This window comes from Rhinopithecus roxellana, chromosome 8 (assembly GCF_007565055.1).
Source record: "Rhinopithecus roxellana isolate Shanxi Qingling chromosome 8, ASM756505v1, whole genome shotgun sequence".
Lineage (NCBI taxonomy): Eukaryota > Metazoa > Chordata > Mammalia > Primates > Cercopithecidae > Rhinopithecus > Rhinopithecus roxellana.
In genome coordinates this window covers 34,910,007-34,935,235 of record NC_044556.1, presented here as the reverse complement: position 1 = coordinate 34,935,235, position 25,229 = coordinate 34,910,007, and the positions used below count along the sequence as shown (strand labels likewise).

Below are 25,229 nucleotides of genomic sequence, written 5' to 3'. Positions count from 1 at the left end.
ACTTTTAAAGGATATAATTCAGTGCTTTTTAGTATATTAACAAGGTTGTAAAATCATTACCACTATTTATTTCTGGAATCTTTTCCAGAAAGAAGTACCTGTTAGTAGTCACCCCTCAGTCCCTCGCAACCACTAATCTACTTTCTGTCTTTATGCATTTGCCTATTCTGGAGTTTTCATATGAATTGAATCATATAATGGTAGCCTTTTGTGTCAGACTTCTTTCACTTAGCATAATGTAGCATGTGTCAGTACTTCCTTCATTTTATGGCTGAATACTATTCCATCGTACCACATTTTGTTTATACATTCAACTGATGGACATTTGGGTTGGTTTCACTTTTTGACTAGCATGAATAATGCTGTTGTGAACATTCATGTACAAGTTTTTGTGTGGACATAGATTTTTCACTTCTTTCATGTATGCACCTAGAAGTGGAACTGATAGATCATAAGTAATTCTGTTTAATTTTTTGAGAGACTGCCAAACTGTTTTGCAGAGTAACTGTATTATTTTACATTCCCTCAGCAATGTGTGAGTTCCAGTTTCTCTACATTTGTCTAAACACTTATTATTATCTGTCTTTTTTGTTATAGTTATCCCAATGGGTATGAAATGACATTTCATTGTAGTTTTGTTTTGTATTTCCCTAATGACTAATGATATTTGAGCATCACTTTAATATGTTTATTGGCTGTTTGTATTTTTTCTTTTGACAGATATATGTTCAAGTTGCATATTTTTAAATTTTTAATTAATTAATTTATACATTTATTTGTTTATTTATAAGAGACAGGGTCTCCCTTTGTTGCCCAGGCTGATCTCAAACTCCTGGGCTCAAGTGATCCTCCTGCCTCAGCCTCCTGAAGTGCTAGGATTATAGGCTTGAATCACTGTGCCTGGCCTAAATTTATTGTTGTTGTTTTAAATTAAAGGTATTCTATTTTTCTTTTTATTATAAGGTATTCTTTAACATTATTATTACATAGACCATTGACACTCTTGATTAATGTGATCCAGAACCATTGTGAATATCCATATTTGAAAATACCACTATTACATTTATTTTCACCTATGAAATGTAAACATGAGAATGGGTCACAAACCTTGCTGAGATACGGATACTGAAGAGGCTACTAGATGTATTCATTAGGTACATCATTCACATGTGTGCACAAACCTCAACGCACATTATTCAAATTTGTGCCTTAGCAAAATGATGGCTGCTATAAATCATGGGTATTTAGAGCTCCCACAAAGAGTAGAAATTATAAATGTTATATCCATGAGTGTCAGTGATCACTATAGATGTAACTATTCTTGGTATGACACTTCACATATCAGTTAGAATGATGTTGTCCAACTTTAAGATCTAACAATAGCCTGCTGTAATATTTTGTTGAAGATTTTTAAAGTAAGCATACTACAGCTGAATTCTTCTAAATTTTATTTTATGTTCAAATGTAAAATAATTACTATAAAAAATCACAGCATGGATCCACATATATACTGTCATATATGTGACAAAACATCCACATATATACTGTCACTTGATTTTTGACAAAAGCACCAATGCAATTCAATGGGGAAATGGAACTTCTTCAACAAATGGTACTAGAACATCTGGATATCTAAATGTGGTAGGGGAAATCATGAATTTTTTCACATAGCATACAGAAAAATTAATTTGAAATGTGTCGTTGATCTAAATTTAAAAACTAAAACTATACAACATCTAGACCAAAACATCTAAGACTAGCTTTGAAAGCTGGGGGTAAAGAAAGATTTCTTAGGACATAGAAGGCAATTATAAGAAAAGACAATTATAAATTGAACTTTATCAAAATTTTAAAAGTCTGCTCATCTTAGTGTTAAGAAGACAAAAAGGCAAGCCACGGACAGGAAAAAAATATTTGTAATATGTTTATCTGATAAAGGACTCATCTAAAATATATACATATAAAAAACCACAATATTAAAAAAATGGGCAAAAGCCTTGAACAGATACTACAAAAGAAAATATTGGTATGTCCAATAACACATAAAGAGATGTTTATATGAAAGTAAAATGAAGCAGGCAAAAAAAGAAAAGGTGTTAAACATCATTAGTTATCAGAGAAATGCAATATGAAATCATGAAGTAATACTTTCACATCTATCAGAATGACTAAAATTTAAAAGACTGATAAAATAGCAGTAAGAATGTGGAAGTCAGAACTTTCATACATTGCTGCTAAGATTAGAAAATGGTACAACCACTTTGGAAAACTGGCAATTTCTGATACAATTAAACATATCCTTCAACCTGTGATCCAGCAATCCTACTCCAAAGTATATACCCAAGAGAAATGAAATCATATGTCCACAAGAAGAGTTGAACATGAATATCATAGCAGTTTTATTTATAATAGCCCCAAACTAGAAACAATCCCAATGTCCTTCAACAGGTAAATAGATAAATAAGTTACAATATAGTGGTATTCAGCAATAAAAAGACCTACTGATACAAGCAAAACATGAATAAAACCAAAAACATGACATTTAAACAAGTATATACCGAATGTTTTCATTTATGTGAAGTTCAAGAAAAGGCAAAAAGTGATCTGTGGTGGTAGAAATGAAAACACTGTTTGCCTCAGGTGGTCAGGTGAGACATTAACTGGAAAGGAGGACTCCCTGGAGTGAAAGAAGATGGCCAGGCGTGGTGGCTCACGCCTGTAATCCTAGCACTTTGGGAGGCTGAGGCGGGCAGATCACAAGGTCAGGAGTTTGAGACCAGCCTGGCCAGCATGGTGAAATCCCATCTCTACTAAAAATACAAAAAATTAGCTGGGCATGGTGGGATGCACCTGTAGTCCCAGCTACTCAGGAGGCTGCAGCAGGAGAATCACTTGAACCCAGGAGGCGGAGGTTTCAGTGAGCCTGTATCACGCCACTGCACTCCAGCCTGGGTGACGGAGCAAGACTCTGTCTCAAAAAAAAAAAAAAAAAAAAAAAGGGAAGAAAAGAAAAATAAAAGAAAATATGTCTTGATTTGGGCGTTACTTGTCTACATTTGTCAAAACTCATCAAGCTGCATATTTAGGATCTCTGTATTTAAAATTATACCTCAATAAATAAAAAAGAATTTGACTTAGCATGGAAAGCATTGTAAAAGTATCATGCCTTCTGATTAAATTAGATAATGTATGTGAAGTGCTTAACACGGTGTCTGAGTGTCAGGCAATATTATTGATTATCATGGTGGTTGTCACTTTATTTCTGTTACCTTTTTTTTTGTTTTTTTGAGACAGGGTTTTGTTCTGTCATCCAGGCTGGAGTGCAGTGGCATGATCATGACTCACTGCAGCCTCAGCCTGGTGGGCTCAAGTGATCCTCCCACCTAAGCCTTCTGAGTAGCTGGGACTACAGGTGCATGCCACCCAGCTAATTTTTGTAATTTTTGTAGAGATGGGGTTTTGCCATTTGCCCAGGCTGGTCTCGAACTCCTGGGCCCAAGCAGTTCACCCACCTTGGCCTCCCAGAGTGCTGGGATTACAGGCATGAGCCACTGTGCCTGGCCCATCTTCTTTGAGTTGTTCCAGTGTTTGCTTCTTTGTGGATGTTATTTTAGTGCTTGTAGCCTTAGAATGTATAAGGTTTGGGGGATTCCTTTGTTGAGATGAGGTAATGGTGAAGATATTGAAAACAGTTAGGAATTAACTAATTTGAATTAGCTAGTAACATAATAATAGTTAGGTAATAACTAATTTAAATTAGTTACAATACCCTGAAAACAGTTTATTTGTGTCTTACAGAAGAAGCCCTTCGGGCAAGAGTAAAGTAGAGCGGTAAGAAACAAAACAATAACAAAAGTGTGTTTAGTAAATCCCTGTAACCAGAGTACATATTTAGGAATATGTTGTCTGTAACATGTAAAAGTTGCTATTTTAGCTGGACTCGGTGGCTCACACCTGCAGTCCCAGCACTTTGGGAGGCTGAGATGGGTGGATCATCTGAGGTTAGGAGTTTGAGACCAGCCTGGCCAACATGGTGAAACCCTGTCTCTACTAAAAATGTTTTTTTAAAAAATGAGCCAGACATGGTGGTGGGCGCCTGTAATCCCAGCTACTTGGGAGGCTGAGGCAAGAGAATCGTTTGAACCTGGGAGGCAGAAGTTGCAGTGAGCTGAGATCGCACCATTGCACTCCAGCCTGGGCAACAAGAGCAAAGCTCTGTCTCAATAATAATAATTAAATAAAAATTACTATTTCTTATTTTACAATAAAACTGTTTTTAGTGTTGTGCTGCCAAGAAAGTAGACTATACCTGGAGACTTCTACGTGCAGGGGAAGTTTTAAAAATAAATTGATACGTAGAAAGTAAAATCTGTTCTGATTGATCAGAAATGGAAGCCCATAGAATGTTACAAGTCTTATCCACCCTAGAAGATAGTAGCTCTTTTTTTTTTTTTTTCTGAGGTGGAGTTTTGCTCTTGTTGCCCAGGCTGGAGTGCAATGGCACGGTCTCGGCTCACTGCAACCTCTGCCTCCTGGGTTCAAACGATTCTCCTGCCTCAGCCTCCCAAGTAGCTGGGATTATAGGTGCCCGCCACCACACCTAGCCAATTTTTGTATTTTTAGTAGAGATGGGGTTTCACCATGTTGGCCAGGCTGGTCTTGAACTCCTGACCTCAGGTCATCCACCCTCCTTGGCCTCCCAAAGTGCTGAGCCACTGCACCCGGCTGATAGTAGCTCTTTAGCAGCAGGCTTGCATTTCATTGGCTAAACTACTTATATCATAACACTGGCATATATAAAAGATAAAAGGGAAACAGGTGCTCAGTTGACATTCCAAGTGGCATAGCAGGAGTAAAGACAGCAAAGGAGAAGTGGTGTTGAAGTCTGTGACCCAGACTTAGAGCACAATGAAACCTTTGCCTTTCCCTTGTGTTGTACTGTGGCCTAAGTAGAAGAGTTGAGATATGAAATGCTTATATCTTGAGGTGTGGCTCTGTAGGATGATGTGGAAAGGAGGTTTCTTGTAGCAAGTGCCCTCTCCAGCCTCCTCTCCTTTTCCCTTCAGTATAAGTCACTTTACTTTGCTCCTGAAACTGTGAGGTAGTATTATGTTTTCTTTCAGTTTATTCACATAGCAGTTCTGTTTGTTTTCTATATGAGAACTGTCTTTAGTCTCCCCCAGTACATACCAATGTGGACTCTGCATTCGCCCTGCCTGTCCAATCTCATAGAATGTGCACTGAGAAAACTAATTGCAGAGATAAATTGGTTCTTTGTGTGCATGACTGATCAAGAGCAAAGTACCTTAATTTCAGATGCCTTCAGAGAGATTTTTCTTTAACCTCTGCTTTTAAGACGAAGATTATAAAGCATTATCATTACTTCAGGTCAGAATTATATTGCTTTTGGTCAAAAGCTGTTGTAAGATTTACAAAGTAATAGAAAAAAGTAATCTAAAGATAAATTATAAAGATCAAAGCAGTTCAAAATTAAAGTAAATTTGAGTGTAAGCATAGATAGGGCTTTAGAGTCATAAAAGAAACCACTAGACCATACATCATTATGTCTTTTTAACCGTAGCTTCCAAAGGAGCCTTAATAATTTTATTTTTAGTGAAAAGCAAGAGGCTAAACTCTCTTGTTTTACTCATTTGAATGTATTGTTCATAGTTGAATGTTAGTTAAAATTGTCCCAAGCAATTTCTCATTACAGACACAATAGGCTGATTCAGAGGTAATATGGAAGGTCCGATAGCACATATTAGGTCCCAGCTTTGGTTTGTGTCATCAGCTATATTTTATTTGCTGATAATTTCCGAATCTGTGTCTTTTATCTCTGGCTTCTTTCTTTGTCCGTTGACTTAGCATTTTCATCTAGTTGTGGAAATCACATGATAAGTACCTCAAACACTTTAATGTGTCTCAAACAGAATTTTAAAAATTTGTTAAGTCTTTTCTGCAAACTGCCAAACTGCCTTTCGTTTATTTCTATATTTTGATTTATGGCTTCATTATCCTCTTCATTAATGCTTACCTCTGCCATTTCCAAATTACCAACTCATATTATAACCTTTGAAATGTTTTTCAGATCTAGCCATCTATCTCATCCCCCCATCACTGACCCTTGTTTGCCTTCATTACCTGTACTTTTAAAATATATTATTATTATTATAACAAAAGTAATAGGTACTTTTTAAAAATTCAGACTCTTCAGATGTTTACAAAGTGGAAACCTCCTGTTCTCTCCCTCCCAATTCTACTTCTCTGAAGTAACCACCTGCTACTGTTTGGTGTATATATTTTCTATGCATTTCTAAACATATAGAGATAGATATAGAAAGAATCTCAAATACTTTACCATCTCTTGTGTGGACTATTAAAACAGATTCCTCACTCATCTTTCTGCCATCAGCCCTTCTCCATTCCAGCTATTGCCAGAGTTATCTACCTAAATAGCAAGCCTTAAAAGACCTCTGCTTGTTCCCAGTTGCCTACAGGATAAGGACCAACCTCTTAGTATTACACCTATAAAAGTCCTTCATATTCTGGGCCAGTATCTGTCTCCAGCCTTACTCTTTGCCAGTTCTGCTTTGCTCATTATGTCCATTGTCACTGTTCCCTGGATTGGTCATGCCTCAACATATCTCACTGCCATTGTCTTCTCTACCTGGCAAATTTCTACTCATTCTTTAAGACCCTGCTCATCTGTTGTCTCCTTTATAAGGAGTTTTTTTCTAGTTTTCCCAAGAAGAGATAACAGCTTTCTCTTCTCTGTTTCTTCAGTACCTCAATCATATTTTTTTTTTCTAATTGGTCTGTTTATATGTTTCTCCCTTAGTTCCCTGTGAACAAAAGCAGGGCGCTTGTCTTATCATTTAATGTCCAATACTCTTCCTAGTCTATATAGACACTCATTAAACACTGGGAAACAGACATGTCTGTAGTTTAGAACTGCATTGCTTTAAAAGTCTATCTAAGTTAAAGAAAGTAGGCTGGGCACAGTGGCTCACACCTGTAATCCCAGCACTTCAAGAGGCCAAGGTGAGAGGATCACTTGAGCCTAGGAGTTAGAAACCAGCCTGGGCAACATGGTGAAACCCTGTCTCTACAAAAATACAAAATAAAAAAGTTAGCCAAATGTGGTGGTATGTGCCTGTAGTCCCAGTTACTAAGGAGGCTGAGGCAGGAGGATTGCTTGAGCCCAGGAGGTCGAGGCTGCAGTGAGCTATGATCGTACCACTGCACTCCAACCTGAGTGACAGAGTGAGTCCCTGTCTCAAAAAAAAAAAAAAAAGTGAAATTTTAGAACCATCATTTCTTGAAATTTTTAAGCCAGTTTACATAACTATTTTACAAGTTTTGCTTAATAATACCATTTTTTACCTTTTAAAGATGACAGTATGATTTTACCATGACCGTATTTACTATATTATGAAATAACTCAGCTTTAAATGTGATACCATACAACAATTAAAAATGTTAGATTGGCCGGCTGACTCACGCCTGTAATCCCAGCACTTTGGGAGGCTGAGGCAGACGTATCACCTGAGGTCAGGAATTCGTTATCAGCCTGACCAACATGGTGAAACCCCATCTCTACTAAAAATACAAAATTAGTCAGGTGCAGTGGTGCATGCCTGTAATCCCAGTGACTCAGGAGGCTGAGGCAGGAGAATCGCTTGAACCCAGGAGGCAGAGGTTGCGGTGAGCCGAGATCATGCCATTGCACTCCAGTCTGGACAAGACCAAAATTCCATCTCCAAAAAAAAAAAAAGTTAGATCTGTATAGAGACAGGAAGGGAGGTACAAAATGTATTATGCATAAAAAAAAATCCAGACAAACATAAATCAAATTATTGTGTTTTGTTGTTGTTGTTGTTGTTGTTGTTGTTTTAGGCAGGGACCTCAAACTTCTGAGGTCCAGCTATCCTCCTGCCTTAGCCTCCTGAGTAGCTGGGACTACAGGCATATGCCACCATGCCCTGTCTTTAGTTTCTCTATTTTTTTATTCTCCAAACATACTATTTTCTACTACTTAGCTTTGTTATGTTTCCATTTCTGTACACTGAGCATATACTTTACTAAGCAGAAAAAAAACAAAAAAAATCATCGGTCAGTTTTTAATCTTTTATATTCTTCTTAGAAAATTAAAGTCTGGGTAGTAGAGTTTTTTGTTTTTATATTTGGTTTTAGTTTTCCCAGAGAATTAAAATATCTCTTTGGTAAAAACTAAAATATAAATTTGAATTTGAAGACATTTCAGCTGTATTTATCAGATTAACTCAGTTAATAAGTTTTTTTTTCTTTTTTTGAGATGTAGTTTCGCTCTTGTCACCCAGGCTGGAATGCAATGGCACGATTTCGGCTTACTGCCACCCCCACCTCCCAGGTTCAAGCAATTCTCCTGCCTCAGCCTCCCAGGTAGCTGGGATTATAGGTGCCCACCACCACGCCTGGCTAATTGTTTGTATTTTTAGTAGAGACGGGGTTTTACCATGTTGGCCAGGCTGGTCTCGAACTCCTGACCTCAGGTGATCTGCCTGTCTCAGCCTCCCAAAGTGCTGGGATTACAGGTGTGAGACACCATGCCTGGCCAATAAGTATTTTAATACTTGCTTTTCGTGTTAATATGCTAGGCATGGTAGTAGAATTTTAAGGATATGGTTTTTATAGTGTAATAAGTTACAGCCTATGCTGGGTAGCGGAAATTCCTGAGTAGCAGTTTGTGAAGGAGATAAAATAATAATCTTATAATTTATACACCTTTTCCTTAAATTGAAATTTTTCTCTTAGATTTTGGGGGTCAACTTTTATTTCAGTGTCTAATCAGGAATTGAAAAATTGCTTTTTTGTTTTTGTTTTTGTTTCTGTTTTGAGACAGAGTCTCGCTCTGTCGCCCACGCTGGAGTGCAGTGGCACTGTCTCGGCTCACTACAAACTCCGCCTCTCGGGCTCACACCATTCTCCTGCCTCAGCCTCCCAAGTAGCTGGGACTACAGGCGCCTGCCACCACTGCCAGCTAATTTTTTGTATTTTTAGTAGAGACAGGGTTTCACTGTGTTAGCCAGGATGGTCTCGATCTCCTGACCTAGTGATCCGCCTGCCTCAGCCTCCCAAAGTGCTGGGATTACAGGCGTGAGCCACCGCACCCGGCCTGAAAACTTGCTTTGTTTTAAAGTCAAATTGGAAAGGATATTTGCTAGTGGGTAGGACCACCAATAATAATAAATAACAATTATTTTTAATAAAAAATAAGCTAGCATAAGGAAGGTTTTTTTTTTTTTTCTTTTTGAAACAGAGTCTTGCTCTGTTGCCCAGGCTGGAGTGCAGTGGCAGTCTTGGCTCACTGTAACTGCCACCTCCCGGGTTCAAACAATTCTCTGCCTCAGCCTCCAGAGTAGCTGGGATTACAGGCGTCCAGCACCATGCTTGGCTAATTTTTGTATCATTGGTAGAGACGGGGTTTCACCATCTTGGCCAGGCTGGTCTTGAACTCTTGACCTCATGATCCACCTGCCTTGGCATCCCAAAGTGCTGGGATTACAGGCTTGAGCCACTGTGCCCAACCAAGGAAGATTTTTAAAATGATTAAATAGAAAATATTTTTAATATAAAATCTTGAAGTATAATTTATTAATAAGTTTGCCATGTGTGTTTACCACATGAATTATCACTTAGATTATTAAACAGTAAAAATTTAGGTATATAGTTGCTGTTTAAAAAAGTATTTTTTTTTTTTTGCCAGGCATGGTGGCTCGTGCCTGTAATTCCAGCACTTTGGGAGGCCGAGGCGGGTGGATCACGAGGTCAAGAGTTCGAGACCAGCCTGGCCAACATAGTAAAACCCCGTCTCTACTAAAAATACAAAAATTAGCCTGGCATCATGGCTCGTGCCTGTAGTCCCAGCTACTTGGGAGGTTGAGGCAGGAGAATGACTGGAACCTGGGAGGCAGAAGTTGTGGTGAGCCAAGATTGAGCCACTGCACTCCATCCTGGACAACAGAGCAAGACTCCATCTCAAAAAAAATAAATAAAAGTGTTTTTTCACATCAAATTGATATTTTTTGTAATATAAGTTTTACTGAATAATTGTTAACTGAATATCTTTGCTTACATTTGCTAAATGGTTACGAACATACTAAATACTTAACATGTTGGGGTTTCAGGCTTCTGAGTTCTAAAATTCACTGAAAATGATTTGGGATATTTTGTCTCTTGTCTGTGAAATGAAACAGAATTTTAATAGAAAGAACCTGGTTTAAGTATTATGCAGTTTTCTTCTGAAAACTCAGTATTCTTTTTATGATGACAATTCCACTGTGATTGCCACATTTTCTTTGCTTCCTACTGAAGAAGCTCTTAGTGCGCTTGCAAAGAACATAAGGAGTCATGTCAGAGGTCAGCTATTTGAGTCCATTTTCCCACAGCTGCCTGGTGCGAGTGATCTTTTACTGTGTTTTAAAAAAATGGGCAAGGATTAGAGGGGATTAGAAAGAATATTACCCTCCTGAATATAGGCCCAAAGCACTAAGGGGAGAGAACCCAACCAGGCATCAAATGGGCTTTGCTTGACCAGGACACAACCTCTGCTGCATTCCTTTAAGAAACTGAATGGGAAATGTTAAGTCCCCAAACTGGATTAGTAAATAATCTCATAGTTTGTGACATCTGCTAAAATAAATTGATGAGCAGACTACATTCTTACACTTTGAGAAGAGAGCCAAAGACATCAAGAGTAAGAGTAATTAAAGATGGGCATTAAACTTAGTAATTGTTGGAAAGGTACACTTCATAAACCAAAAAATTATTTTAGATACAATATGAGGAGTACATGTATATTGATTGAATAAATTAAGGCTTACATTTTGAAACCACTACAGCTTTTTGAGAGTCTTCCTAGAGTCTTATTGCTTGTAGCAGTTTTACAAAGTGTTTCACAAATTCAGCTCTTTAATTTATGTTATCCCATTAGTTTGTATAACAACCTGAGAAACTAGAATTTGAAATCTGAGAATGTATCTTTTGAGACACCTCTGGAATGTTTCTCTTTTTATATTTTATAAGAGAAGTTAACATAATTTGTATCTTATGACACAGAATTTGATATCAAATTGTTTAGAACCAAAGAGGTAATTTCAAACCTATTCTAGAAGGGCAAGTGCATTCTGGTCTCAGTCTTTGGAGATAGTATTTAGCTAACTAAATAAGTTTTCAAAGGTTTTAAGTTGACTAATAGTAAAGATGCTGTACAAATAGTTAACTTTGTATCTTTCTACATATAACAAGTACATTTGATTGGTATAGCAACTGTGATTACACTGCTTTTGTAATAAATGATAATATTAGTACAAGTATTTTCATTAGGAGTTTAAGAATTTAGATTCGTATCTGAAGAAGAATTGGTAGACTATAACTTCTTTAACAGGCACATTAAATGCATCCTGCACTGTGCTCTCTTGGTTCAGTGCCTTTATTCAAGATGGCCCTGTGCTTTGTTTATGTCCTCCTGCTGTTCTCCTCACTCCCCAGTCCGCTCATCCACATTCTACCTATCTGTAAATATCAGGTCAAATCCCATCAAGTGGTTTATTTCTAGCCCCTAAATCATAATACTTCCTAAACATAGAGTTATCATATGACTCAGCAATTCTACTCCATGGTACTTACTCAAGAGAAACAAAAACATATATTCATTCTGAAACTTATACACAAGTGTTTATAACAACATTATTCATAATAGCCAAAAGCTAAAAACAACCAAATATCTGTCAGTTGATGAATGGATAAACAGGACATACGTATTATACATACAATGCAGTATTATTCAGCCATAAGAAGAAATGAGGCACAAGTACCATGCATGCTACAAGGGTAAACCTTGAAAACATTATGCTAAGTGAAAGAAACCAGTCACAAAATGATTCCATTTGTATGAAATATTCAGAATAGGCAAATCTATAGAGATATAAGATAGATTGGTAGTTGCTTAAGGGGGTTAGGGGAGTAGGGGAGAAGTGAGTTGTAACTAAAGGGTACAGGATTTTCTTTTGAAGTGATGAAAATGTTCTAAAATTGACTGGCGATAGTTGCACATATCTCTGAATATATTAAAAATCCTTGAATTGTATACTTTAAATGGGTGAATTCTAAGGTATGTGAATTACATCTCAATAAAGGCTGTTATTTAAAAACTAAATTTAAAAAATTAATACCTCTATCTGTATTCCTATATATTGCACTTTTTTTTTCTTTTCTTTTCTTTTTTTTTTGAGACAGAGTCTCACTCTGTCGCCAGACTGGAGCGCAGTGGCTCAATCTTGGCTCACTGCAACCTCCGCCTCCCAGGTTCAAGCGATTTTCCTGCCTCAGCCTCCTGAGTAGCTGGGACTATAGGCGGGCACCACCACACCCAGCTAATTTTTGTATTTTTAGTAGAGATGGGGTTTCACCATGTTGGTCAGGATGATCTCCATCTCCTGACCTCATGATCCGCCCACCGCAGCCTCCCAAAGTGTTGGGATTACAGGCGTGAGCCACTGCGCTTGGCCTTGTACGTTGTTTCTACCTCAAATAAAGTACTCACCATAGTCTTGTTATAATTATTCACTTAAGAAATCTGTCTTTTCCATTGCATTATGTAGCTCCAGAGAACAGGCAGAGTGTTCTTTGGTATTCCCTAACAACCATAGTGCTTTGAACTTAGTAAATATGAATTTAATTGAACTTTTCCACAATTAAGTTCTTTCACCTATAAAATGTAAATAAGAGAAAAAAGAATTGAATGTTGCCACAAATATTGTTCCAAAATTGGATTTCATGATTTTTATATTCTTCTTTTCAGTAGGAAATGGCTTAATTAAAAATAAAAAATAAATAAATTTTAAAAATAAAAAATATGGGCCGGGCGTGGTGGCTCAAGCCTGTAATCCCAGCACTTTGGGAGGCCGAGACGGGCAGATCACGAGGTCAGGAGATCGAGACCATCCTGGCTAACACGGTGAAACCCCGCCTCTACTAAAAAATACAAAAAACTAGCCGGGCGAGGTGGTAGGTGCCTGTAGTCCCAGCTACTAGGGGAGGCTGAGGCAGGAGAATGGCATAAACCCGGGAGGCAGAGCTTGCAGTGAGCTGAGATCCGGCCACTGCACTCCAGCCTGGGCAACAGAGTGAGACTCTGTCTCAAAAAAAAAAAAAAAGTGTAATTTTTACATTTAATTCATTTTTGGAAAAATAAATAGTTGCTCTCATATTATCTCCTCAGCTCGAGTTTCCATTTTGTATTTAGCCAGGCCACACATATGCCATTTATCACCTTATTTTTACCTATAGAAATATTCTGGTTTTCGTAATTTGCGTATATAAGCATTTTATACACGTTATCAGTAGAATCTTCATGTCATTTCAGTTAGTTTTTTAAAAATCAGGTTGACTTTCTAACACTTCGAATCTACAGTTTTGTGGGCATTTGAATTTAACACAGTTTAATTTTTCTTTTTTCTGTTGTGTGTATATGTGTGTGTTTTACTTTTTCAGTATTTATTAGAGATGAAAAGTTTAATTTTACCTCCAGAACACATTCTGAAACGGGGTGATAGTGAAGCAATTGCCTATGCTTTCTTTCATCTTCAGCACTGGAAACGAATAGAAGGTGCTCTTAATCTGTTACAGTGTACATGGGAAGGCAGTAAGTATTATTTTCCAAAAGGAACACTGATCTCTCTAACTATTCATTGCATTCACAGGCAATCTTTTTAAATGAGATTGTCTGGGTTTCCATAAGGATTTGTTGTTCAGGTTGGTTTCAAACGGTAATCAGTGATGAGATATTTGGTTTATTGGTAGAAATGCATAATGTTATATTGATCCCACAAAAGCAGAGTGAGAAACTGTTATGGTATTCTGCCATATGTTCATTTAAGTTACATATTTGTAAGGAAAGAGAATGAAAACTTGGCCCTTTGACTTACAACTTTTTTAATGTGGTTGAGCTATTCTAATATTTTAAAAATTGGTCTCTTTTTGTTTTATTTTGTTTTCAGATGTATACAACATGGAGCTATTTTCTTTATAACTAATATCAACCTATTCTTTATTGTAAAATATATACAACATAAAATTTAGTTTTAACTATTTTAAACATATAGTTCAGTGGCATTATGTACATTCATAGTGTTGTACAAACATCACCATCATCCATCTACAGAACTTTTTCATTATCCCAAACTGAAATTCTATACCCATTAAATAATAACTCCCCAGTCTTGCCTCCCTCAAGCCCTTGGCAGCCACCATTCTACTTTGTCTCTATGAGTTTGACTACTCTAGGTACCTCATGTAAGTGGAATTATGTAATTTTTGTTCTGTTTTGTCTGGCCTTTTTCACTTAGTATAATATCTTCGAAATTCATTTATATTGGTAATACGTGTCAGAATTTCATTTTTAAGTCTGAATAATTCATTATATGTATATACCACATTTTGTTTATCCATTCATCTGTTAATGAACAGATACCCATTCAACTTGGGTTGTTTTTACCTTTTGGCTATTGTGAATAATGCTGCTACAAATATTGGTGTACAAATACCTGTTCGAGTTTCTGCTTTCAGTTCTTTTGGGTATATACCCAGAAATGGAATTGCTGGATCATAAAATTATATGTTTAATTTTTTAAGGAAGCTCAGTAGTGTTTTTTTCCATAGCAGCTGCACCATTTTACATTCCCACCAGCAAGGCACAAAAGTTCCAATTTCTTCACATCCTTGCCAACACTTGTTATTTTCTGGGTTTTTTTCTTTATTTAAATAATAGCTCTCCTAATGGATGTAAAGTGGAATCTCATTGTGGTGGTGTTTTGTATTTCCCTGATGATTAGTGATGTTGAACATCTTTTCATGTGTTTATTGGCCATTTATATATCTTCTTTGGAGAATAAATTGGACTGTTTTAAGCTAACTACCTGATCTCTTAATTGTTGCTTCTTATAACCACCAAGAAAGTAAAGAAGCTTAATTAAAACATTTTACCTGTAGGATTCACATAATTCTTTTGAAAAGTACACCACAGCTATTAATAAAAATTCAAAAATAAATTCAATGCTTATTCACTAAAATTGGTTAACCCCCCTCAGTTCCCAAACTACTCTGAGGCACCTTGGATATTGCAGCAATTCACAAGAGTGCTGTAGAACATTTTAAATTTTCAATGGAAACACAACAATACAATATTCAAGTCTAGGTACGGTGGCTCATGCCTGTAATTTCAGCACTTTGGGAGGCTGAGGCCTCCAAAAAGGTCGAGGCTGTAGTGAGCTGAGATGGCAGTACTATACTCCAGCTTGGGTGACAGAGTGAGACCTTGTCTCAAAAATAATAATAATAATAATTCAACATCTGTCAGATATCACTTAAACTATTAGCTCCAGACAGTTCACAGTTTCAACATTAGATCACTCTCCATTCCTTTCAATATCATTACATCTTTGCAAGCTGGAGTTTTGTTAGTTGCTGTGATTAAAAGAAGTACCACACAAAAATCAATGTGAAATAGGAAATGAAGATGGTAGTGTCCAATGTGATTCCAAGTTTTGAGAAGTCGTACAGTGTCTAATAGGCTTATACCTATATCTCATTAGTAAGAAATTATGGTCATTTAAAAATGAAATAAGAAAATTGATTTATTGATTCTTTAACTTTATGTGTATTTTTTTCCAAATTGCTGCTAAATTATTAGGACATACATTTTTTAAGTTGTTTGGACTCATTATTAACAAGTGAAATTATCTTGAACCAATTTGGGAACCTCTGCATTAACCATTTGTTAAAGGCCAGACACTGTGGCTTGACAATAACAATATAAATACAATTGATGAGCCAAGTGTGGTGACTCATACCTGTAGTTCCAGCTACTAGGGAGGCTGAGGCGGAAGGATCACTTGAGGCCAGAAATTTGAGACCAACCTGGGCAACACAGCAAGACTCTCTCTAATATATGTGTGTGTGTGTGTGTGTGTGTGTGTGTGTGTGTGTGTGTGTGTGTTTAAAGAAAAGATTAATAAAACTGGGATTATGTACTTTAGAAACTGAATGTCTTTGAGTAATTCAGCTTACTTTTGCTTTTTCTCCAGTAGTCCATAAGCTCCTCAAAAGCAGATATTCTATCTCATTCATTTTGTATGTGTCTTCACTGCCTAACATTCTGCTTGGCAAATAGGTTTTCAATAAGTGTATGATTTTATTTAATTTATTACTTTGTATGTAGAGATGAGGTCTTGCTATGTTGCCCAGGCTGGTCTTGAACTCCTGGCCTCAGGCAATCCTTCCACCTTGGCCTCCCAAAGGAGCTGAGTTTACAGGCATGAGCCATCATGCCCAATCACTTATGATTTATACTGTATTTCATGAATCATGATCAATGATTTATTAGTGTTATCACTAATTCACTAATTTGGTCTACAACTTTGGACAAATAACTACTTTTTATTGTGGTAAAATAAAGTCTAGATTGGGCATGGTGGCTGACACCTGTAATCCCAGAACTTTGGGAGGCTGAGGCGGGCGGATCACCTGAGGTCGGGAGTTTGAAACTAGCCTGACCAACATGGAGAAACCCTGTCTCTACTAAAAATACAAAATTAGCTGGGCGTGGTGGCGCATGCTACTTGGGAGGCTGAGGCAGGAGAATCGCTTGAACCTGGGAGGCGGAGGTTGTGGTGAGCCAAGATTGCACCATTGCACTCCAGCCTGGGCAACATGTGCAAAACTCTGTCTCAATAAATAAATAAATAAATAAATAAATAAAGTCTAAATTGTGACAAAAGTTTATAGAGCCAAACATGAAAGGAAAAACAAAAATCTTACCGCAATTTTGATGACTACAGCAGGCCCTTAAATAATATTGTTTCATTCAACATTATTTATTATAATGTTGATGAGAAAAAAAAAAAAAAAACAACAGATTTTCAGCCAGGACCATTGTCTGTGTGAAGTTTGCAAGATATTCCCATGCCTGTGTGGGTTTCCCCTTACATCCCAAAGATGTGCACGTTAGGTTAATTGGTGTATCGAAATTGTCTCAGTATGAGTGAGTGTAGGGGTGTGTGCGAGTGGTATACTGGAATGGTGTCCTGTCCAGGGTGGGTTCCTGCCTTGCACCCTGGGCTGCCATGATAGGCTCTGGCCATGCTTGACCCTGAACTAAAATAATTGGGTAAATAATGATCCTGTTTTTATGAATCTTAAATGTATGTATAGCTCACATTTATTTCAATGTTTAATATAAGAAGTGTTTTGAATCTTTATGTAGAAGTTTGGTGATGTTTTGTGACCAAGGAACTTAACTCTTGTTTATATCAGTTAGCCTATGGTAAAATTGTCATTTATTATATGACATTTCACTTAAAGTCACAGTTTCCAAGAACCTGTTGATAGTGTTAAAGATTTATGTACTTAGCTAATGAAATAGATCAATAAAGATTTCTTCTTTAATAAATCTACAGTAGTTGGTGATAATCTAGATCGGGGTGGGCAAACTTTTCCTGTAAGGTGCTAAATAGTAAATATTTTAGATTTTGTGGGCCATACATCTTTTTCATAGCTACTTGATTCTTGTAACATGAAAACAGCCTTAGCCAATATGTAAATGAATTCCATAACTATGTTCCAATAAAGTTTTATTTACAAAAACCTAGTGGGCCAGACCTGGCCAAAGGGCCATACTTTGGTGACCCCTGTTCTAGATTAAGATCTGCTCATAGGTTGGGCACGGTGGTTCACGCTTGTAATTCCAGCACTTTGGGAGGCTGAGGTGGGCAGATCACAAGGTCAGGAGATCGAAACCATCCTGGCTAACATGGTGAAACCCCGTCTCTACTAAAAATACAAAAAATTAGCCGGGCGTGGTGGCGGGCACCTGTAGTCCCAGCTATTCGGGAAGCTGAGGCAGGAGAATGGCGTGAACCTGGGAGGCAGAGCTTGCAGTGAGCCGAGATCGCACCACTGCACTCCAGCCTGGGCAACAGAGCAAGACTCCGTCTCAAAAAAAAAAAAAAAAAAAAAATCTGCTCATAGAAAGCTTTGGTGAAACCCACATGTGAAGTTAGGAGCCATTGAAAACTATTTTAGGTTGCCAGTAGTAATGGCCACAACAGTTATATACATCCCAGTTATATGAAGATTTCTGTAAGAAGCAGAATTATCAATTCTTCTTTGGAATTATCAATTGTGTTTGTAATGAGGAGACTGAAGCAAAGAAGGACCCAGCCAGTCTCATCTACCACTCCCTATAGTTTTACTCCAGCCAGACTAGACATTCACTATTATCTAAATAAATCTTATCCTTCCCCTTATTCATTCTTTTGCTTACTTTGTTTCTTGTATCTAAATGTCTCACTAAAAAAGAAAATAAAATAGTATGTGAAATTTTTATACAAATTTGTCTCCAAAATAGTTTTGATCTATATTATCAGATGATAAATGAGACAGAATTGAGTATCAACACAAGCTTTTTTTTCTCAGCTTTTAGAATGATTCCACACCCGTTAGAGAAAGGACATCTATTTTACCCTTATCCCAGCTGCACAGAGATGGCTGATAGAGAGCTATTACCTAGTAAGTAAATATTTTAGTTTTCTTAAACTTACAAGTAGTTTTAAGTTTAGATTGTTTGTCATAGTATTCTCCATTTTAAAAGTGCCTTTGGTTCAAGTTCAGGACACTGTTTAAATACTATTTTAGCTACTTCTGGGATGTAGTTGTATAATTCAATTTATTTCCAAATAATTATTGAGCAAAACCCTGTGCTAGATGCAACAAAGGACACCAAGATTAAAGATATTAACAAGAACTGTCATCTTACAAACATTTAGAAAAGAAATAATGCCAATCCTTCACAAACTCAGAAAATAAATGAGGAAGGAATACTCCCCAAATCATTTGATGAGAGCAGTATCTTCCTGATACCAAAACCAAAGATAATATGATATAAAAAGACTATAAAACAATAGCCCTTATGAATATAGACACAAACATCTTCAACAAAATATTAGGAAACTGAATCCAGCAACATATAGAAAGGCTTATATACCATGACCAAGTGGGATTTACCTCACAAATGCAAGTTTGGTTTAACATCTGAAAATGTAATGTACCATAGTTAATAGAATAAAGCACAATAGATGCAGAAAAAGCATTTGACAAAATCTGGCTCTCATTCAAGATAAAAAGAAAAAATCTCAACAAACTACAAATTGAAGGGGACTTCCTCGACCTGATTTTTTAAAAAAATCCCTGAAAAACCCACAATTAACATTATACTTAATGGTGAAAGACCGAATGCTTTCCCTCTAAGATCAGGAATAAGACGGGATATCTGTTGTCACCACTTCTATTCAATGTTCTCCAGAGGTTCTAGCCAGTGTTACCAGGCAAGAAAAAGAAATAAGAGGCATTCATAGTGGCAAGGAGGAAGTAAAACTCTCCTTATTCAAAGGTGACATGATCTTCTATGTAGGAAATCCTAAGAAATCCATAAAAATGAAAATACTCTTAGAACTAATAAATGAGTTCAACAGGGTTGTAGAATATAAGATCAATATACTAATATTAATTATATATCTATGTACTAGTAATGAACAATCTGAAAATTGAATTTAGAAAAGAGTAGCAATCATAATAACAACAAAAACTACTTAGGAATAAATTTAACAAAATAAATTTAAGACATGTACACTAAAATATTGCTGAGGGAAATTAAAGAAAAACTAAGTAAGTGGAGAGACATTCCATGTTGATGGATTGGAAGACCCAATTATATTTACTTATTTATTTATTTGAGACCAACTCTTACTCTCGCCCAGGCTGGAGTGCAGTGGCAAGATCTCAGCTCACTACAACCTCCGCCTCCTGGGTTCAGGCGATTCTCGTGCCTCAGCCTCCTGAGTTAGCTGAGATTACAGGTGCGTGCCACCACGCCTGGCTAATTTTTGTATTTTTGGTAGAAAGAGAGTTTCGCCGTGTTGCCCAGGCTGGTTGTGAACTCCTGGGGTCAAGAAATCCACCTGCCTCAGCCTCCTAAAGTGCTGGGCCTACAGGCATGAGCCACCGTACCTGGCCCCAATATTATTTAGATGACAGTTCTCTCCAAATTGATCTATAGATTCAATACAATCCCTATCAAAATCCCAGGAGGGATTTTGCGCGCACACACACACACAAAGTAACAAGCTTATTCTAAAATGTATATAGAAAGGCAAAGGACCCAAACAATCTTTATGAAGAAGAACGATTTGAAAAAGAGCAGCCGAAGAACTAGAAGGAGAACCAGAAATATGTAGGATTATGATTGCTGATAGTGTTTCAGTCTAGTTCCTGCATTTAGGAAGCCAGGCTTCTCAAAAGAACAGTCTACACTTTGTGTCTCAGCTGCCTTATCATCTGTTCTTTTCTCTGTAAACTAGTCAATTTCTGTTTAACTTCTCTTTTTATGATTTAGCTGAGAAGCAATCTTGCCGAAGGCTGTAAACACTAGGACCATGTTTTCTTATATGATATAAACCTGTGCTACAGTTTTTACACTACTGAGCCATTAAAACTGAAGTCTAGGAAGGAAAGTTGCAGGTTTACAACTGTCAGACTTAATTAGTTGATAAGTTTAAACTGATAAATGAAAGTTTAGGAGAGATTATGGCAAACTGAGTATGCTGGTGTTTTTCTCCTAGTGTTTTTTATTTCCCTTTATCTGCTAAGTGATCTCTTCCTTCTCTGAATTCTCAGAGTGCTTTATGTACTTCTTAATCTCCCCTTTTAGACTGTAAACTCCTTGAAGGCCAGGATTCTTTTCTTTTTTCTTTTTTTTTTTTTTTTAGACGGAGTTTCTTCCCTTGTTGCCCTGACTGGAGTGCAATGGCCTGATCTTGGCTTACTGCAACCTCTGCCTCCCAGGATCAAGTGATTCTCCTGCCTCAACCTCCAGAGTAGCTGGGATTACAGGCGCCCACCACCACACCCAGCTAATTTTTTTGTATTTTTAGTACAGACAGGGTTTCACCATGGTGGCCAGGCTGGTCTCGAACTCCTGGCCTCAAGTAATCCACCCACCTTGGCCTCCCAAAGTGCTAGGATTACAAGTGTGAGCCACTGCACCTGGCCATTGTTCCTGTATCTCTTATAATGGTTGCCATAAAAATTGTTATTCAATAAATATTGGTTGAATTAATCAAATTCATTAATGTATTCTTATAAACATGGCTGGCACATTATAAGTACTTAACTAAAATGCTAAATATTAGTGCCTTCTCCCTCTCACCCTATTCTGAACTCCTAGGCTGCTGATAAGGTTGATAAAAAGATGATGGACAGGCCAGGCGCAGTGGTTCACATTTGTAATCCCAGCACTTTGGGAGGTTGAGGCGAGCAGATCACCTGAGGTCAGGAGTCCGAGACCAGCCTGGCCAACATGGTGAAACCCCATTTCCACTAAAAATACAAAAAAATTAGCCCAGCATGGTGGTGCGTGCCAGTGATGCCAACTACTCGGAAGGCTGTGGCAGGAGAATCGCTTGAATCTGGGAGATGGAGGTCACAGTGAGCTGAGATTGCACCACTGCACACCAGCCTGGGCAACAGAGTAAGACTCTGTCTTGGAGAAAAATAAAAAAAGATGATGGACAATGTGTTAAATGCTACATGTATGGAATATATTATAAGAAAGCTTGAGAAGGGCTGGGCACAGGGACTCACGCCTGTAATCCCAGCTCTTTGGGAGGCTGAGCTGGGCAGATCACTTGAGGTCGGGAGTTCGAGACCAGCCTGGCCAACATGGCAAAACCCCATCTCTACTAAAAATACAAAAGTTAGCCAGGTATGGTGGCTCACGCCTGTAATCCCAGCTACTCAGGAGGCTGAGGCAGGAGAATTGCTTGAACCCAGGAGGTGGAGGTTGCAGTGAGCCGAGATCGTGCCATTGCACTCCAGCCTGGGTGACAAAGCAAGACTCTGTCAAAGAAAGACAGAGAGAGAGAGAGAGAGAGAGAGAGAGAGAGAGAGAGAGAGAGCGCCTAGCTCTCTAGGAGGTCAAGAATGATTCTCAATTTTCTGACGTTGGTGACTTGGAGAATAGTAAATCTGTCCTATAGAAGGAGGAACCAGTTTGGGAATAGGGGTTGGGGAAATAAATAAGTTCAAGCTTTGACTGTGTTGCCTGTGTAACATCTCATCCATATATACTTGCATACCTGTATATGTGTATATATATATGTACATATATAGAAATTTATATGCTTAAATATTTTCTTGTATAATCTACTTAACACACACACACATATATATATATATACAAGCCTATATTTTATCTCTCTGAGCAATATATAGGTATAGATGTATTTTTAAGTTATGTATATAATATAGATTATAAAGTAAACATATAATATTTATAATTAGTGAATGTTGTAGGCGTAAGTAATAGAGAGCAACTTCGAACTAGCTTAAACATACGTAGTGATTTGTTGGAAGAACACTGGGTTATCAGAGAACTCAAAATCAACAATTATATTTGAACTTCATAAGGGACTAGAACTGGGGACTAGAAAGTCATTAGGATTTCCAGGAATCAGTTATTTGAATATCTCTGTCCCTAGATGCTTTTTTCAGTCTTTCCTATTCTTACTTTGCTTTCCTCCCTCCCCAGCCCCATTTTCTCTTTGTGTGATCTGTCATTGCTGTTTCTCTCAGTGTATCCACTTCATTCTTACATCTTTTCTCTTTACAGTTTGGCTTTCCCTTCATAGACCATGTGGCCAGACTTGAGGCCCCTACAGCCCTCTGTTTACACGTCATGAGTTCAGGCAAACAATGCAGAATGAATAGTATCTCAATCCCACTTTTTCTTTTCTTTTCTTTTTTTTGAGACAGGATTTCACTGTCAGGCTGGAATGCTGTGGCACATTTACGGCTCACTGCAGCCTCGACTTCTCAGGCTCAAAAGATCCTCCCCACTCTGCCTCCTGAGTAGTTGGGACCACAGGCATGTGCTACCATGCCTGGCTAATTTTTATATTTTTGGTAGAGATGAGGTTTCACCATGCTGCCCAGCCTGGTCTTGAACTCCTGAGCTCAAGTGATCTGCCTGCCTCAACAAGTGTTGGGATTACAGGTGTAAGCCACTGCAACCAGCCTCAATCCCACTTCTAAAACTTCTGGGAGAGAGAGAAACAAATTTATCCAGGTGTTTACTCCTTGTCCAGTCAGCTGTGGCCTAAAGACAAGATTAGGTTGTATAAATAAAATTGCCAGTGGTCCTCATATATCTTCCTCTGTACATCTCAAAAAACAGACTTGGGAGTCATCATTTTCTAAGTAGCAAAAGAAGTCCTAGGCATAAATGAAATCACTGAGGAAAACTGTATGCAGTGACAATTGAACTGAGGGTGGAACCATGGGTGCATTCCTTAGACAGAAATGTCTAAGGAATGAGTGGCAGAAAGAGTTGAAGATTCAGTGAAGAGCTTGTCGGAGAGACAGGACAATAACTAAAACTAGATATCCTAGAACTAAAAGGAAGAAGAAATTTCCAAGTAAGGAGGAACATCTGAGATAATAGGTAAGGTAAATACTAAGAAGAATTCATTGACTCTAGCAATTAAGATGTCATTAATGAGAGAAATTTTATTTTTCTTTCTAAAGTGGTGGTAGTGGTAGTTGTTCTTATTGTCTTTCCATTTTACCAGGAACAAGTATATTTAAGGCAAAAGAATGGACCTTAAATTATGGAACGTCATGATGTATGCAAGAGTGTATTATATTAAGCTAATACATTTAGCCTAAAATAATGCCCTCCTTTGTAAATTATTACAAAGGTTGTCTAATATCAGGCCAATTTTACATAGTAATATGAATAAAATCAGGGTTATTATCATGTTGTCAAAGCCGTAAGCTATAAGACCAGTTAATTTTGGCAAGCCTTTATGAATTCCAACTCCATATAGGGTGCAAACTCCAGAAGGTAGGCGAGGGGTAATATGCTGGGGCGTTTTGTTTGATTATATTTTATGTTCTTAGAGTATTTTTTCTGTCTGTGGCTGTGGTAGAATGAACAAATTGTTAACAATATGGAGTTTTAATACCCAGGAGTACTTAATGTTTTTTGTTTTTAATTTTCCTTCAACCTTGATATGACTTACCGCATTCTGGAATTTGCTTATGGACCTCATAAGTTCAGAGTTGAACTATTCCCCTAGTTCACATAGCTATTTAGTCGTCTTTTATGCCTTCTGATAAATTTTTCTCTACAAGCCAGTGATGAAATTTGAACTTTCGTTCCAAGGGAGTGTTTCTGTAATAGTCAGTCATCTATTATTTTGATGTGTTAGCCAAACATTGACTGACAAATGAATCTACAGAAAGCAATCCAGAAAGAAATAATTAGGTCTCTTTTACAGTATAAAAATCTCATATGTCAGGAAATTTCCTTACTAAAGCTATGCAGTTTTCTACCTTATAAACTGAGAATAATACTACTATCTCTTACGGTTACTGAAAAGAATTAAATGAGTTAATATAAATTAAAGTTCTTTATAAACCATAAAATGCTATATAGGTTAGCTAATATTATTAAATTTGCTGTATTGTATGTGTTTCCCACCTTCTTGAATACCAGGGTTTGTTTCTCTTGATTTGAAGTTGGGAAGAAGAAGAAGTTGGCCTCTCACAGCTGAGGGACAGGGCAAAGGGGACTGCTGACTGATTCTTTGGGTGCTGAAAGCACAATGTTCTCTACAGTTTCTAATGTTTCTACCTTTTAAAACTTCCATTTTGATGTGCTTTTACTTTAAACAAGGCTCAAGATTCTGGAAATTTTCTGGATTTTTAATGAGTTTGTGTTTTGGTATATACTTTCTGAATATAGTAAAATAAAAATTAAAATATAGCTGTTGAAGGAAGCTTAGGTGTAATCTCTGTGAATCATTATATTTTAAAAGTGAAATTTATAGCTGACCTTGGTTCAGCACAAAATTAGTCATCCCTTACTAATGCAGGATATTACATCAGAAATTCCTGGGTTAGTATCCAGCCCTAAGCGGTCAACTTCCTGGCCTAATGAAGTCCCAGAATAGCTCTCAGTTTAGCAGACATTTATTGAGCACCTACTGCATGTTAAGTACTCTAATAGGCTCATCTCAGTATTGTTATTCAAGTATTTTCAAATTTCAAATAAAATATAAATACTTGAGTATAAT

The 25,229-nt window shown here is 37.3% G+C and overlaps 1 protein-coding gene across 27 annotated transcripts in view; it reads left to right on the top strand.

Moving 5' to 3' along the window:
* Positions 1-25,229, top strand: part of ST7L (suppression of tumorigenicity 7 like) — a 103,612-nt gene that overhangs the window by 52,166 nt on the left and 26,217 nt on the right. For 22 of the 27 annotated variants that reach the window (XM_030935357.1, XM_030935375.1, XM_030935370.1 and 19 more), the window contains 2 exons: positions 13,534-13,684; positions 18,514-18,606. The exons of 3 other annotated variants lie outside the window; for them this stretch is intronic. In XM_030935357.1, coding sequence (XP_030791217.1) covers positions 13,534-13,684; positions 18,514-18,606 — 244 coding nt within the window. Of the gene's footprint in view, positions 1-3,798; positions 3,832-13,533; positions 13,685-18,513; positions 18,607-25,229 lie in introns of those variants that run through there. 2 more of the 27 variants (XM_010359061.2, XM_030935372.1) reach the window with 2 other exon arrangements.